The sequence below is a fragment of the Mucor velutinosus genome (assembly GCF_035048745.1).
Source record: "Mucor velutinosus strain NIH1002 chromosome Unknown tig00000093, whole genome shotgun sequence".
In the NCBI taxonomy this organism is placed as follows: domain Eukaryota; kingdom Fungi; phylum Mucoromycota; class Mucoromycetes; order Mucorales; family Mucoraceae; genus Mucor; species Mucor velutinosus.
Genome location: NW_027041907.1, coordinates 549416 through 565451, shown reverse-complemented (window position 1 = coordinate 565451; position 16036 = coordinate 549416). Strand labels below are relative to the sequence as shown.

General features: G+C 39.7%; 5 protein-coding genes across 5 annotated transcripts; 2 read left to right on the top strand and 3 right to left on the bottom strand.

Moving 5' to 3' along the window:
- Positions 1 to 587: 587 nt before the first annotated feature.
- PRF1 (peptide chain release factor 1) lies at positions 588 to 1851 on the bottom strand (the record flags this gene model as incomplete). Its single annotated transcript, XM_064821304.1, has 5 exons — positions 588 to 1070; positions 1126 to 1181; positions 1246 to 1298; positions 1489 to 1598; positions 1669 to 1851. 5 exons carry the CDS (start codon positions 1849 to 1851, stop codon positions 588 to 590), a joined length of 885 nt encoding a protein of 294 aa, XP_064680990.1.
- A 1757-nt stretch (positions 1852 to 3608) lies between these two features.
- Positions 3609 to 5301, top strand: ATC70_001915 (uncharacterized protein; the record flags this gene model as incomplete). Its single annotated transcript, XM_064821303.1, has 7 exons — positions 3609 to 3636; positions 3697 to 3738; positions 3801 to 3838; positions 3916 to 3997; positions 4075 to 4309; positions 4369 to 5230; positions 5284 to 5301. 7 exons carry the CDS (start codon positions 3609 to 3611, stop codon positions 5299 to 5301), a joined length of 1305 nt encoding a protein of 434 aa, XP_064680989.1.
- A 3269-nt stretch (positions 5302 to 8570) lies between these two features.
- On the bottom strand, positions 8571 to 9644 carry TAO3 (Cell morphogenesis protein PAG1; the record flags this gene model as incomplete). The annotated part of the gene is made up of 1 exon (XM_064821302.1): positions 8571 to 9644. One exon carries the CDS (start codon positions 9642 to 9644, stop codon positions 8571 to 8573), a length of 1074 nt encoding a protein of 357 aa, XP_064680988.1.
- Positions 9645 to 11493: 1849 nt separating this feature from the next.
- Positions 11494 to 12213, bottom strand: PRP40 (U1 snRNP protein; the record flags this gene model as incomplete). The annotated part of the gene is made up of 2 exons (XM_064821301.1): positions 11494 to 11733; positions 11791 to 12213. 2 exons carry the CDS (start codon positions 12211 to 12213, stop codon positions 11494 to 11496), a joined length of 663 nt encoding a protein of 220 aa, XP_064680987.1.
- A 523-nt stretch (positions 12214 to 12736) lies between these two features.
- MMM1 (ERMES complex subunit mmm1) lies at positions 12737 to 15893 on the top strand (the record flags this gene model as incomplete). The annotated part of the gene is made up of 11 exons (XM_064821300.1): positions 12737 to 13013; positions 13070 to 13389; positions 13452 to 13550; positions 13606 to 13718; positions 13770 to 13917; positions 13981 to 14238; positions 14291 to 14361; positions 14417 to 15065; positions 15122 to 15444; positions 15506 to 15568; positions 15635 to 15893. The coding sequence occupies 11 exons, from the start codon at positions 12737 to 12739 to the stop codon at positions 15891 to 15893; spliced, it is 2580 nt and encodes an 859-aa protein (XP_064680986.1).
- Positions 15894 to 16036: the final 143 nt, after the last annotated feature.

Here is a 16036-nt window from a genome sequence, read left to right as displayed (position 1 = left end):
GTTGCGTATGATTGGTTGCTCATGGCGTTTATCTATGGCGTGCCCAGATGAGCAATTCATCTTGATGTTGGTAATCCATCTGGATCACATTTTTATTGGACTATGGAGTATACATGAAAGCTTATTTGCATTGCTTGTGATTTCGTCAGCTTCTCTAATCTCGACTCTAGTATGTCTCGCTGAAGCGTTTCTTATCATGATATCAAAATGGAATGATTTGTTTGTTAAACCAATTAGGAAATAATCGATTTCCTGTGTTCCGAGATTCAATGATGTATGAAACATTCATTGTACACTTTCAGCAGCGGGAGGGCTCTTTGAAAGACGAGAATCAGTTACTCATCGTCAACATTTAGTTGATTTAGACCAGGGCCCTGAAACCTTGATCCAGTTAATCTCGGGAGCCATCTTAAAAATGAGTATAACTGAGCTTCTGCATCGAAGGAGATGTGGTCTATACTGTACCCAAGGAAATGAGCTTATCAGTGAGATATGTAGCATGCTTTATCGATTGTTTGTTATCCAGATTAGGCAATTTAAATATATCTGTAATCACTTGCAACAAGCTACATTGATAGAAAATTTAATTAGACAGTGCCACTGCTGGATAATAATAGTTTCTTCAGCACCAAGAGATAAGGCACAATAAAGACCCAAATTCGAGCTAAATCAAATATAGAGCTATTCAATCGGATAGGCACATCAACGACTCGACTTTCCTCCGTGCTAGCAACTACTGGATTGCTTGGAAACACGCCGTGCTTATAAAAATGGTCCATCAATTCGTCCTTTTCCTTCCATCTCTCCAGGTTCCACTGATTGAAATCGGCTTCGTCGGAAGTAGGGATAGCATCGACTTTGAAGCGACGAACGTAAACATGCACTTGCTTTGGATAAAAGTTGAAGAAAAAGACGCTCTGGATAGTATACACTTGTTCAGGGATATCATTGGGCTTGATGCCAGAATATCCAATGGTGAAATCGTAAATGTAGTCAATGCTATCAGCAAGAGTTGTTGTACAAAGCCGTAAACCTGTGGATCTTGGTAATAATGTGTATCTGTTATCATGCTTCACAAGACTTCATATCAGTTTATCGTTCGGCTTTTCTTCAAGCATGCTTTACCATATTATTCAATTCAGCAAAATCCTTTGATCTCTTGCGAGTGCTGGGTGATACAACTAAAAAAAAAAAAATACAGTTTGCTTGTTATCTAACAAACAATTGATAGCAGCCAACATTTACCTGTTCCTTCGGGAAACAACACTAGCCATAATGATTGATCTCCTTTCTTTGATCTTTCTAGATTTGAAACAATGTTGTCCTTATCCATAGCTAGTTTGCGCTGCAAAAATATGAAATCGAAAAGCCGCATGCCCTGCCGACGCTTTATGGTTATTCCAAAGTGTCATAGATTATTTCTCTTGTTATTACCCTATATTATCGCATAAATTTACGTGGATATACCCGTGCATGATACCGACTTACTGCCCATAAACTGGTAGATTCTTTAAACTCGACTTGAGTAAGATTTTTAATACACCATGTGCCTTGCCAAGATAAGCTATACACCAAATGTAGACCCAATCTGCATAAATCTGATAGCGAAAATATATTTTATGGATCAGCGTGCTAGCGGACGGTAAGGTATAGCCTGTTTATATTTACCTGATGATTTGAAGTGACAATAATCCTCTTTGGAAAGACGAGGCCGTGCACATCACCAGTCTTGATGTCCCTTTGAACAATATCTTGCATCGGACCACAATTCTCATCAAATGTCAAGATAAAATCAGCGGGTGCAAACCATTGAATGAGAGCGACCAGGTTCTGGGACCATGTTTGCATCATAAAAGCAATATACTGTCTGTACAGCTTGAACGAAAACGGGTATATGAAAAGAGAGAATAGTTGTCCTAATACACAGCAGGTAGATTGGAAAAACAAGCCAGAATTCACAAATAGAATTTGCATGATTGTCTTTGGTAACCACCAGGTTACTGTTGCTTTTGGTTCTATTGTGTTTGCTGTCATACGTAAACAATAGACAAATCCGTTCTGATAATAGGTAATAAACGGTTATTGCTACAAAAAAGATAGAGCTAAACGTGCGTAATGAAAGGAAAATGCGCTTCTAGATAAAGGGGTGTACTCCATCCAATCATAGGAGCGCGTTATTACTTTAACCTCCGATGATTTTTCCTGTTCAAAAATCGACTTAAATGACATCGTTTGAGCACTTTTGTGAAATTCGACTACATGAGTCATAGTTGAGGCACCTTGTTGCAGTAAGCTATCTAGACGATGCTTTGAAGGCGCATCTCATGGTACCATTTTTATCATATTTTTTCACTAAAAGTCTCGAGCAATTCTTAATAATTTGAATTGAGGCTTTTGGCAAAAAGGTCGAGGTTTTGCATACGAAAACTTTGCACAAACAATTTGGGATGATGCGTTGGACCGACAGAAGCATTTTGATATTAAGAACACCACATACACAACTTTCATTTTTGGGTCGAAAAACGCCATTGATTGAATTTTAAAAAAAGGCCTTGCTATCCCTCGTCCAAAATCGACAAATCTCATCGATTTTTCTTGACCCCAAAAAAAAATGAGACAAAGTATCGGGAAGTAACTGCTAATTAAGAGAAAGTGTTTGGTGACATTCTGAACATCCAAAAACGCTTGTACAATGAGAAATCAGCGCCTGAAAATAGCCAACTTTTGCTGTGTTTTGGTATATAATGGAGGAGCAAGAGGGTGTGCCACTATTTGATGTAAGTGAAAGCGCATTGTATTGATTGATTTTAATGTTAAGAACCGTATAAACCTTGTGTCATGCAAGAAATTTACTTTAATGGCAATTTTTTCGTATCTGAGTCGGTAGATATAGCAGTGTCAAGGCATATCATTGCCCTACTGTTGCGATGTTGCTCGTAGTATTCCATACCTAAAGGTAACAAAGCATGATAGAGTTTCTGCACCACCAGGGGTTGCCATCTTAGCCAGAAATGTGTATCCACTGTCCAAGTTTGAAGCTCTAATCGACGTCGAAATGTCCAATGTTGCGCAAATAAGCAACATCTCTCACATATGTTCCTCTTTCAAATGACATTGGGTTGCCAAATAGCTGACAGCATATAGATGCGTTTGAGGTACTCACCGATAGAAACTTGCGAGCAAGAAACTATGCAAAAATCGCTACACAGCAATCTAATCTCCATGTGCAACGCATTGGTAAAATACATTGGGTAGATGTATCGCATTTTTGATGAGAGATAGTGCTTCAACTTGCCTGATGTAGCCTTTCATAGCCTGGCAAACAGATGTAAGATCCATTCCCTCATTTCAAGAGCTCTTATATAATTGAATGTGCTTTACAATGAAGCAGCATTGCCAATGAGTCTACTACAAGATGCTTATTAAAACCAGTCGCTTGAACGTGACGTAAGATGCACTGAAAAGAAGGATGCGGACTTGCCCTCGCGACACGTAAGTTACTTTGCAGTGTACATATACAATGGTCTGCCTGATATTTCTCTTCTTTTTTTTTCTTTCTTAACCAAACTTGTCAATAGACTCACTGTTAATTACAAATAATATTAAATATGCCACCTAAAGCCGATTGGGAAAAATGTAAGTTGACATGATTTGAGAGAGAAGGACCTGAACTCACATTCAGTTACATGAAAATAGACGAAAAGAACGTCGAGGATAAGGAGGAAGAGAAGATTGTTGGTAATGTCTTGAGAACTCAAGCTCATTGTCTCTTCTTTGCTTGTACTAAATATTCACGATAGCTTTGGACGAAGGAGATATTAAATTACTGACCACCTATGTAACTATAAACGCAACATGACATCAAAGCATATCATCCATTTTTACTCATTCGACATATTTGACTACAATGTATAGGGTCAAGGTCCATATACCAAAGAGTTGAAATCTTTAGAGCAAGACTTGAAGGATATTCAGAAGCGTGTCAATGAACATATTGGTAAAAAAAAAATAGCAGTGGAATTGGATTACGCATCAACGGCATGAAAACTTACAGTACTTTGTGGATTCATGTAGGCGTCAAGGAATCTGATACAGGTCTTGCTGCACCCAATTTGTGGGATATTCCTGCTGATAAACAAAGAATGTCAGAAGAGCAGCCTTTGCAAGTTGCCCGTTGTACAAAGATCATTCAAGGAGAGAACAACGAAGATCCAAAATATGTCATCAATGTCAAGCAAATTGCAAAGTTTGTTGTCGAATTAGTTAGACATGTTTCTCCTACAGATATTGAAGAAGGCATGCGTGTGGGGTAAGTAATGAGCAAGTGGAAGGATTTGGTACATGTCCTGCTAACACATCTGTCGACAGTGTCGATCGTACAAAGTATCAAATTCAAATCCCCTTACCACCCAAGATTGATCCTTCGGTTACCATGATGCAAGTAGAGGAGAAGCCTGATGTCACTTACAGCGATATTGGTGGTTGTAAAGAGCAGATCGAACGTCTTTGTGAAGTTGTTGAATTACCACTTCTTCAACCAGAGAGATTCGTTAATCTTGGTATTGATCCTCCCAAGGGTGTCTTATTATATGGTCCTCCTGGTACTGGTAAGACTCTTTGTGCTCGTGCAGTAGCCAACAGAACCGACGCTACTTTTATCCGTGTCATTGGTTCTGAACTCGTTCAAAAGTACGTTGGTGAAGGTGCTCGTATGGTCCGTGAATTGTTTGAAATGGCTCGTACAAAGAAGGCTTGTATTATCTTTTTTGATGAAGTAGATGCCATTGGTGGCGCCAGATTCGACGATGGTGCTGGTGGAGATAACGAAGTACAACGTACCATGTTGGAACTGATCAATCAATTGGACGGTTTTGACCCCAGAGGTAATATCAAGGTGCTGATGGCTACAAACAGACCCGATACTTTGGATCCTGCTCTTTTGAGACCTGGTCGTTTGGATCGTCGTGTCGAATTTGGCTTGCCTGATTTAGAGGGTCGTGCTCATATCATGAGAATCCATGCAAAGAGTATGAGCGTAGAGCGTGATATTCGTTATGAGTTGATTGCTAGATTGTGTCCCAATGCAACTGGTGCTGAATTGAGAAGTGTGTGTACTGAAGCTGGTATGTTTGCTATTCGTGCTAGAAGAAAGGTTGCTACCGAGAAAGATTTCTTGGAATCTGTCAATAAGGTTATCAAGGGCTACCAAAAGTTCTCCAGTACTCCCAAGGTTAGTGATACTAGTGAGTTTGCTAATCGTGCCTGTATTAACGTTTCTTGTAGTATCTCATGTGGAATTAAGTTGTTTTTCTCTCTTTATATACATATACACTCTCTTTTCTCACACTCAAATTCAAATAATATCAATAAAAACATTGAAAAACAAATGTGGCTTTCAAGCGTTTATGGCAACAGTTTAGCTGTTCTTTTTGTGTCCAAATAGGCTTAGGCGTTACTTGTCAGCATTGTCGCAAGGAAGCATTAGTCTGTTGTGACAGAATCAATGCTTGATCCTTTTTGACCTGAGGATATTGATGGTTTTCTATTCAAACACAGAATAGCTTGCATGAATTTCAGTCTATCACACTACAAAGAGGACCCATTCGATGTCTGTTGACTGAAGACCGGGTTCGATGCAATCGATAATATTAATCTCATCTATGATTACTTGAAAAGAAACAGGTATGGTAGTATCTAATATACGTACTGCAAAACATTGAAAAAAAGTAGACAAACAAATCATATCATTTCAAAATTTTGTAGAATTGTGTGCCGTACAAGGTGAATATACCACTGGCGAAGCCGGGACCGGGGAAGGGGTTTGGAGGTGGTGCTAAGCCCATCCACCAAGAACATAACGCATCTAATTCAACATTTGGTAACATTGACCTATGAGGCAGTTTTACGGTAGCGAAGCGAAGGTGCAAAATCATAGTATTCAAGCAGCATAGTATTCGGTTTTTTTCCTTTATTAATGAACTTACCAACAGCATAACATACCAAAATTTGCATGAATTAGCTTTATCAGAATCGATATGTTTTCTATTCAAAATAGGAGTTGCACAGGTTGCAGATCTATCTTTCCAGTAAATTGCAGCTACCAAAGATGTGATTTATGCCGTGTAAATAAACTCCATAAAGCAATACCTAACCAAATTTGACAGCTTTCAAGCCTTCATATTTTGACATGTACACTTTTCTGAGTCGCCGGAATGACACCAAATAACTGTACTTGAGTAGCAGTAACTTCCAGACACCTTTGCTCAACTTTTTGAAGACACAAAAAACATGGCCAAAAATCAACCAAAAACCATGAGGTACCCCTCATGCTTTTTATTGAAAATCAAACGATCGCATTTTCCACCTTGAAAATGAACATTTTTACTATGGTATGTATTGAATCAAAATGGTTCTCTCGATCCAAAGCAACCTCTGAAACTACTTTTATGAAACTTTCATATGCAAAATATGGCAATTTTCGCTAAAAACCTCATTTCAAATGTTATTAAATTGCTCAACAATTTCAGTCAAAATACGTATTACAGTTAATACCATTGAAAGCGCCTTGAAAAGTACTTTAAGAATGTATTAGGAAGCGTAGGGTGATCATCACAATCTATATAGTCGAAGATCATAGAATAGATTAAAGAAGTCGAAGAAAGACAAACTTTGTCCAATCTTGAACAGAAAAAAATAAACTGAGTTTCAATTGATTTTGGCCTAAATGCCTTTCTGTTGATGACAATGATGATGGCGATTCTGATTAAATGGAGATCATGGGATTGAAAGGACAATTGCTTAGCGCAAATACTTTTTTTTGGGTGAGTTTTGCCTCATAAAGGTGTCTTTTGTAATGGCAATAACTCAAAAAAGTCGCTATAGACCTTACGCAAATCCTGTATTTGCGCATGACCAGCTTTATGTCGCCATCTTAAGAGCATCAGCAGCAGTGGATGATAATGACAATTCTACTATTAGAAGATGGAGATTGTAGTGTACAAATGCTGCGTAAAACTTGACTTTTCTTTCACATCGTCTCAATAATAGTTTTCTTTTGATATCAATGTAAGCAAAAAGGGCGCTGAGGGAGATACCCCCTCTCCTTCTTCTCCAGGCTCTAATACAACCTTTCTTTTACTAATAATAAATTGTTTAAAATCTACTTGATATACCAAAGCTTTATTGTATCTGATTCAAAATGTCCTTAGCGAGAGCTCACAGGGCGACGCCGGCATCGAGCGTAGTGAGATGGATCGGCTAATGGTGGTATACAGCATTTTTTAAACGTTAGCATATAATGATTTATACAATGCAATGTCTTTCATTCAACTGGATGGTAGCTTCAACGTGTAATTCTATTCCTATTAAAAATTGAATGTAAACAACTATATGAGATTTGGCCGGATTTCCCTTGACATGGAGGACTACCATATCAGACTTTTTTCATCTGAATATTTGGATAAATTTTAAAGGCTAGCGCGCTCCTACATTGAATCATCTTCTAATATCTCTGACTCACAATGCGTATACTACCGGAATGCCCATTCTAGTTTTTTGAACTCATAATAAGGCCTGGTCAATTAAACAAATCGGCTCAAATAGACAAACGAAGTAAAAGGATCGATATGTGTAACAAACGCAAGTGGTCCCTGCTTGAAACAAACTTGCCGGTAACACGACATGAAACTCTAAGCGATAGCGCATAACCTTATATACACTGAAAACGCGGTGTCGCACATGAGGTTTGCTCCATGCGTTGCAGCTTGTATGCATGCGTCAATTCATACAGTCAACTTTAAGCCTGTTTGACAGATGATATCATAACATTGTTGGTAGGAACAAGGCACTGCTGTTGCCATCAATTTGTGTATGCCAACAATGTGGCTTTTACATAAAGCTAAAGGTGGCAATTGAGTTCTAGATCATGCAATTTACCACGTTTCGAGTTGCCTAAAGCAGGAGCTCCCAACTGTCACTTTGTATCTCTTGAATTGATCATATCGGTCCGAGATGTTTAGTCACTGAATGGAACACAAATTAACTATACCTGTTGATTTTAAATGACAGAGCTATCAAAGGGATGTATATGATTATTTAGATGACCAGGTGAAAGCTAATTGAAAGCAAGGATAATCAGAGAAATACAACATGCAAACCTGAAATGCTACGTTTGGATTCCAATTGTGCTTTCAAAGTGCTTCAACCATGGACCTGAATATGAGTTCTTATCACACAAGCAGATGGTATAATAGATCAATGGAAAATATTAGCAATCAAAGTAGATTTTTTTAGCAAATGTAGCACATGCAATACACCATCGGCATTTGATCAGACACACAATGAATGAGTTAAGGTATAGTTTATAGAAGGGATATAATATAGATAGCAGGAATAAGATATAGATATTTTACATTTTCATATTGGCATATTTGTATGTAAGGCAAGGTATTTAAACAAATCATGTACAGTTTCTGTGCATAATTTTAAAGGGATGATTATGTAGATGGTGAAGTATTATAAACAGATTACGAAGAAACCGCGGGCTAGAGAAGGGATGTACAGAAGGATGTTCAAGACAAAAGAGTGATACCGGAAGGAGGAGGTGGATTGCATCTAAATTGACTGTACCAGACAGGCTCACCAGTTGCTGAAGAAGCAGATGAGGCATTTTGACGAGATTTTTTTACAAAAGAGACAGATGAAGGTCGAAAGAACTTCCAAAGTTTTTCAAACCAAGAGGTATTGCTGGTTGCTGTTTGATGTTGCTGTGTTTGCTGATGATCATTCAGTGTTGCTGTCCAGACAGCTGAAGTGGAGGGAGAGTAGTAGCTATTTTGGCAGCTGGCGGTCTCGATGATAGTGCTGCTATTTGACTTGAAACGAAGCAAATTCTTCTTAAACTTTGATGCAAACCTATTATTGCTACGGCGCTTCTTTTGTGGCACCATGACATCCTCGCGCAATGTTGAAGGCGATGATGGTGTAACACTGGTTGCTCTACGTTTCTGACTGATGGAACTCGTCATATCATCATCATTGTAACTAAGTGCGTTATAGTAGTTTTCGTGTTGCCCGCGAGGAGAGGTGATTAATTGACGATGGTACACACGGTTAGGAAATGTGAGGCTAGGCGGGCTTGCCAAATGTTGACGAGAAGCCACTGTGTGTACAGACAGGCTCACCAAGGAAGAGGAAGCATCTGTGGTAGAGCAGCCTCCGGGATAATCATGCTCTGCTGTAGGCAAGAAATGCGAATCATTGTGATATGGGAAAGGCAGTAATCTCGGCGATTCTATCACTTTGTCTTGTTGCTGGACTCGGCGCTGCGGGCTTCTTCTTTGTGAAGATATGTTGGATTCTGAATAGGCAGAGATGTAAGAGGAGGCAGACCTTATTTCGCTGCAGTAACGGGCGAGCGGCATGCTTGATGGCTCGGCTAATTCAACTTTTGACAGATTCTCCAATGTCAAAGGGTAGATCTTGTTCTCTACACTACTACTACTGATGCTGCTATTATCCCCTCTCTTTGAACGCTGCTGTGAGTAGTTGGATGATGTCTCATTGACGGTGGCAGGTGTCGAGTAGTAAATGTCATGGCAAACATGAGGGTCCATATGCTTCTCAAATGACTTGATTCTATTCATTGTATATGTATATATCAAGAACGCAATTGAGAGAGAGAATAGTGGAAAAGAAGAATACCCTCACTCTCATGAACCAATTCGTGGGCCCTTTATATATAGGGTTTGATGTGCATTACTAAATCAAGAACATGGTCTCTTCGCAAAGTGTAACTATCAATAGAACATCTTCTCGCTCGCATTTGTATCGGGGGCCTGTGTGTGTGCAAGCGTGCATACATGGACTTCTGGGCCTAAATACCCTGCACTTTAGAGTACGTTAGTAAGATTTTGTACCACTGGACATGTTACTCACGACTAGCGCTTGGTAGCTTTTATCAGTACAAAAGGAAAACTTTATACTATTGACGCAATCATATGTCGAACAATCGGTATTGACACATGTTCGAGACGCTGTATAATCCGAATGGCTTCCGAGTCATGATATCTTCACGCTCGAGAGGTAAGTAATTTACAAGCTTGTGGAAAGAACGCACAGGACCTATTTCTCATCAATGTAGAGTGAGGGGCAGATCTTTGGGAGGGTCTGGACTTGAGATATACACATATCCGTCTACACTAAGCTGAATGCACGTGGGGAGGGATGGGGGGCAAATCAAAGAGAAACGAGATGTGTTGCAATAGAACCAAGTAACCAGGGTTTCACCAAGCAAGAAGGCTGAAGATTTGACCATCTTGCACCATCTCTTGAGGACATTTCTGAACATCTTTAGATATTCTGTTCCTATCGTCTTTATATTTGTGATACAGTGCGCTCATCTGTGTTCTGCTCGTAGACCAGACCCCTCCTTCAAGGCTTCCCCATTCTATCTTGTCCATTTTCGAGGCGGTCTGTGCACATTCAGCCATCTTGTTTGTAGGCTTGGCCTTCAAAAATGATTGATGTTTGTTTCTTTTTGAGGTATTCATCTTTACTCAAGTGCATACTTTTAAGAGTTGCATACTCTAATGTGATCACGCAATTACATGAATTCATCAGAGCACTCAGAAATTGGCTCTGGACCTTCCTTGGTTGAATTCATGATGGTAAAGATGGTTGTTTGAAAGTTTGCCTGAAGTACAGAATGATACAATATCTTCGAATTCGCCTTCTATGCTGGATAGAAGCGGACGGCTGCCAAGCTTACCATGTGCATGTCAATTGTACTATATGAGTCAATTGGCGACAGAAGGCAAACCACTCAAATCTGCTTGATATCAGTACAGTAACAGTTCATTTATAAGCTATTTTAGCACTGAACAGCGTTAGGCACACAAGGGTACTCTTGGATTGTATGAATACACATCATATTGAGTCCAGCTGGCCAACTCAAGACTTTGCTGCCTGTCTTTATCATACACTTGCGCGTCTTTCTTGTCATATCAATTGGCTCATTTCTCAGGGACAATTACCCATGCACCTCATTGTTTTGAGCAGCATATTTAGCAATCTGTTAGCTACCTACCAGCTACCCTTAATGCTACTATACAAGCACCCGTAAGTGATAATTTGAAGTCGAGACAGACAGACAGACAGTAGAGTGTGGATCTATTATTGCTTGGGATTGAATATCTATTGATACAGCTATGATTGCTACTGAACTACACAGTAAGCAACTAGGCTCAAGATATATTTACGAGAGCCTGTCATCATCACTCACCACCTCAAGGTGGAATAGACAGTACCAACATGGCAACGTTAGCAATATGGAACAGTGACATATACAGTGATCTTGAACAATGACACGAGTCTTTCAGATAAGAGCAAACACCGAGTAGTTAAACACTTGAAGCGATTTTTTTTATTGATATTATGTATATGAATGTGTTAATAGCTATGTACAGAATGTATGTTACAAAAATTTAAATTAATTTATCCAATGTGATACATGAAAGGATAGTCAGTGATACAAGATTGCTGTTGCTGATGGTACTTTTCCAGCATCAAATGCTGTTCTTGCATTAATTGAGCGTCTTTTTCTCTGATAGCATGCATCAATAGCTGATCTCCATACTGTTGCAGCTCCTCCAAAGGAATAAAGATGCTGTAATTGTTGATGCGAAGGAACTCAAGCTCTAAAACGTTCAGTTCTTTTACAGGCAATCCACCAACCTTGGCGAAATAGAGTCAATATACAGACATTGATTTACAACCATCACTACAACTCACTTTGGCATATCTTGTATTGGTGTAGAATATGTCCGAAAAGAATTTGCTAGACACCATGATACCTGCGATGACCAACCTGTGGATGTTGTATGAGTCAATACGTAATGGATCCAGTTTGTTTTGAGACATGCGATCAAAGTAGACCAGCAAACTGAGAAAGCACTCATTAGCACAGGGACAGTATTTCAGAATCCTCAAGAGATAGGCATTGATATCGATGCTTGGTAGGGAGCGAGCGTGGAAGCATGTATAGTTGGTTTGCTTTTGTTGGATGGAGTCATTAGCCGTTGTGATTTTCTTTAACAAACAGGTCAGCATGCTGATGGTTTCTGTCACTGGAAAGTTTGCCAGATCAAATTTCGGTGATGAAGCAGAAGAAGGAGAAGGGGGAGGTTGCCGCGAGAGCAACGATTTGCTAACCATGTTATATTAAGAAAAAGAGAGAGAAAAGAAGAACAAGTTAAGGAACAAGGGGATATATGGGCTTGCTGAAAAAAATTCAATTAAATGTAGTCCATTGAAACCTGTTGGCCATCACTAGCCATCTCTGTTTTGCCCAATCATGTTTGAGACATTGTTGGGATACAACTGTCTTTTTTTTTTTTATATATAAATATACCAATGATTGAAAGTGGCATTGCAATGCCATTCTATCATGTAAATCGAACTCAACAAGGAAACTCCCTTGTCATGTTGAAATGTTCAAGTTTGACCCAAATCCTTTTTTTTTATTAAACCCATTACCCAATCATCAAGGTTGTAATCTTTATCCGATCCTTCAATATAGCCCAAAAATAGGGTTACATGTTTAAGGTTATCCCAGCCGCCCTCTGTATATGATACTCTCCCTTACTCAAGTTCAATTTTTTTTTTTTTTTTTTTTTTTTTTTTGCTTTTTGTTGTTGTTTTTTTTTTCTCCCACACACACACACACATTTCCATTCAAATGAGCTTGATAGATGACGACGATATTCATAACGATATACCCTTAAAAGAACCTATTAGACCTGTTTCTTTGACAGAGGCAGCAAGAAGCAAGTCGGGACGGCCCATTCCACCTAGTGTGCTGATTCGCATTTTCCAGTATCTACCTGTGCCATCACTAGCGAATGTGGCGTTGGCCTCGAGACGATTCAAAGTGCTGGCTTATGATGATGAAATTTGGGATGAGAAATTGCGTATCATGTTGGAAAATGACACTGGCGCACTCGCTGCCATGCTTGGTAAGAGATAGCTGTCTTGGCCTGTTGGTATTTCCGTCTGCTTATGCCTCGTTTAGATGGAGACAATTCCAAAGGGTCTCTGATAGACGCGGAAAATACGATCTATATCAACAGCAAGCCTCTTAATACTTTGATACCCGGCATGTCGACAGATCCGTACAGTGCCCGAGCAAGAGCGAAATCTACAGGACAATCCAAAGAATATTTCAAACAACTTTACACACAATTGCTGCCTTATTATGTGGATTTGAGAGACGGAAACAAGGAGACGACAAAGGTGCTTCGTGATTTTGGCAATAGTCCAGAAGAGTGTGGTAAAGTGATCAACTTGTTACTGGGTATTGGACAGTGCCATATTGTGGATGATTGGAAGCAGGTAGATATTTGGCACATGTGGGTGTTGCATGCTATTGATACAATGGCATTGTTTGCGTCCAGATCAACGAAGGTGTAAATGCGCTGTCTCAGTACTTTGAGAGTGCATCTCTTCATGAATTTGAAGTAGCTTACGATGTACACAACACCACTGAGATGAAGGTAGGTTTGCTGGATACCGGGAGGGGACGCATTGTTTACCTTTTTGTGCATCTAGTCATATGCAAATGCGCTGATTGCATTGAATGGTGGTTCAACATGTATGCAGACTTATGTTCAGAAGCACCCTATATTTTACGATAATCCGTTCAAGCCAGAGGACAATTTTGTGTAAAGTTAGGACTGACAGGCAGATGAAGAAGAACTAACGTCTCTCTATAGGACAACACATGACGATTTGGCACCTTTCAAGAAGCTCATGTCACTTGTCATTGACGAACTCAAGCAGCAATCTTCGCTAGTAATTGACGTATTTCCCGAGAAAATGGATGCGTTCTATATGTTTGCAGATCGAGTATTTGAGGATGTGGTAATATATTACAGCGGAGATGTAGGAAGGGAGGATGTATATTGATACCAGAGCTCTCGATAGATTGCAGAGTTTGTCGCTCAGCTACTCGGAAGAGCCATGTCGATCAGCACGCATCTTTATCTGCGCACCATGTCTGTAGTTCTAACTTCAACCAAGAAGGTCATCAATGTGCTCACGAGTGATGAACTGCCAAAAAGCATTGAAAAGGATCGGGGTATCAATTTATTGTTCAAACTGTTCTTGCCATTCCTGGACGATTATCTGTATGAGGAGAGCACCTATGCCGAAAATATCACCAAACAATATATAGAAGAATGGGTAATCTAGAGTCCAGCAATCGCATCTACACTGTATTTATCATGTTATGTAGAATAATCGCTCGGCTGCCCACACAGACGTTTCTGCTCGTCTTACCAACCAGTCTCGTGAAACATTCAAAAGGCAAGATAGCATGATGTTGGTATTGTTCTGCTTGACTCCTAACGCATAACTTTAGAAATTACCTTGCTGCATTTAAAAAAGTGTTGACACTGCCTGTCGACCTTGTTTCAACAGCTGCCACCACAATTGCATCGCCATTCCAGCGAGCCAGCACAATTTCAGGCGCCACCAATAAAAGAGCATCCGCCATGTCGACAGATTCTATAGCAACACCTCAGTCCACACCGCCCTCTACGCCCAAAGTATCCACACAAATGGCTCGGTCCTCCTCATCTTCCTTGATGGACCAGCCACCTCGGTCACCCACTACTTACGGCAAAGATGTCACTGGACAATTAGAATTCGCTAGACAAGAGTTGGACATGTTACAGAATTATCTTTCATTAGAGACATCACTGCAGTTGATTCATATCAACAAGGAGTCCGAGCGCCGTGTGCAGCAATTCATTGACATTGGATTTCCCGGCCGCATGAAAGCCGATCTACATCACACATACGAGCAAATCTTTATTCAGCTACTAAAAACACTGGGACACACCCATATTCAGCCTGGATTTGACAGTGCAGCAAGTCGATTATCATCTTACAAACCAAATGCAGACGCCTCCAATGATGATGTGCCGCCATTGACAGAGTTTTTCGAGCTTGTCCATGTAGCTGATGTCATTCAGCAAATGATCCAACTGTATTACGACGAGGAAATTGTAAGAAAAAGAGGGCAGCCACAGTATCAGATCAGATGACTCATCTTTATTACTAGACGAAAAACGTGGACAAACTGGATTTCATGAACGAAGTCAACAAGGAAAAGAAATCATTTGAGAGATTGCTGGATGATTGTGTTGCGCAGGGAATGGACCGTGGTATTCAAGTGCTTTTATCGCAAGTCGAGTTTATTTTGTCGCATGAACAAAGAAAAGAAGACTATAATCCGCCAACAGACTCTATGCCAGATCTCAAACCGACCAAGGCATGTCGAGATACAATCCAATGCTTAAAGACAAACACATCCATGTTGATTGGTGCAGCAGAAAAGAGCACAATGGACTTGTTCTTTAGTGAAATTGGACGAAGATTCTTCGAGTGAGTATGGATCAGACACCCATCCAACAGGCGCGCTGACCCTCTTGATTTCTAAATCCAGAATTCTGTGCAAGCATTTGAAATTACAAACTGTAAATGAAATGGGAGGATTCCGATATATCAGGTACACATGGCATGAAAGTCTTAAAAATGAAAGCTGTGTGAATATTTCAACTCATACTGTATTTAGTGATATGAATGCCTACTATGATTTCATACTATCGCTTCGACAAAAGACGATTACACCTTATTTTTTGGCACTGAAATCGCTCGCTAATCTTTACATCATTGAATCTGCAACTGATATTAAATCATTGATTCATGATTTAGAGCGATACCACGGATTAATGAGGGTGGAAGATTTGTTTGAATTTGCAGCATGCAGAAGTGATTGGCCGGTCATCAAGAAGGTCGTTCAGAAAGACATGACGGATTGCTCCATTATGTAGCCGCAATAAAATGGTGTTTATATCTTTTTTATTTGTATATTATAAATGAGAAATCATGAAACAGAATTATAAATTGGTATCATAGAAAGCTACTACTACTACTACTACTACTACTAATCGTGAAAATGCGGGTTGTTGGGTTT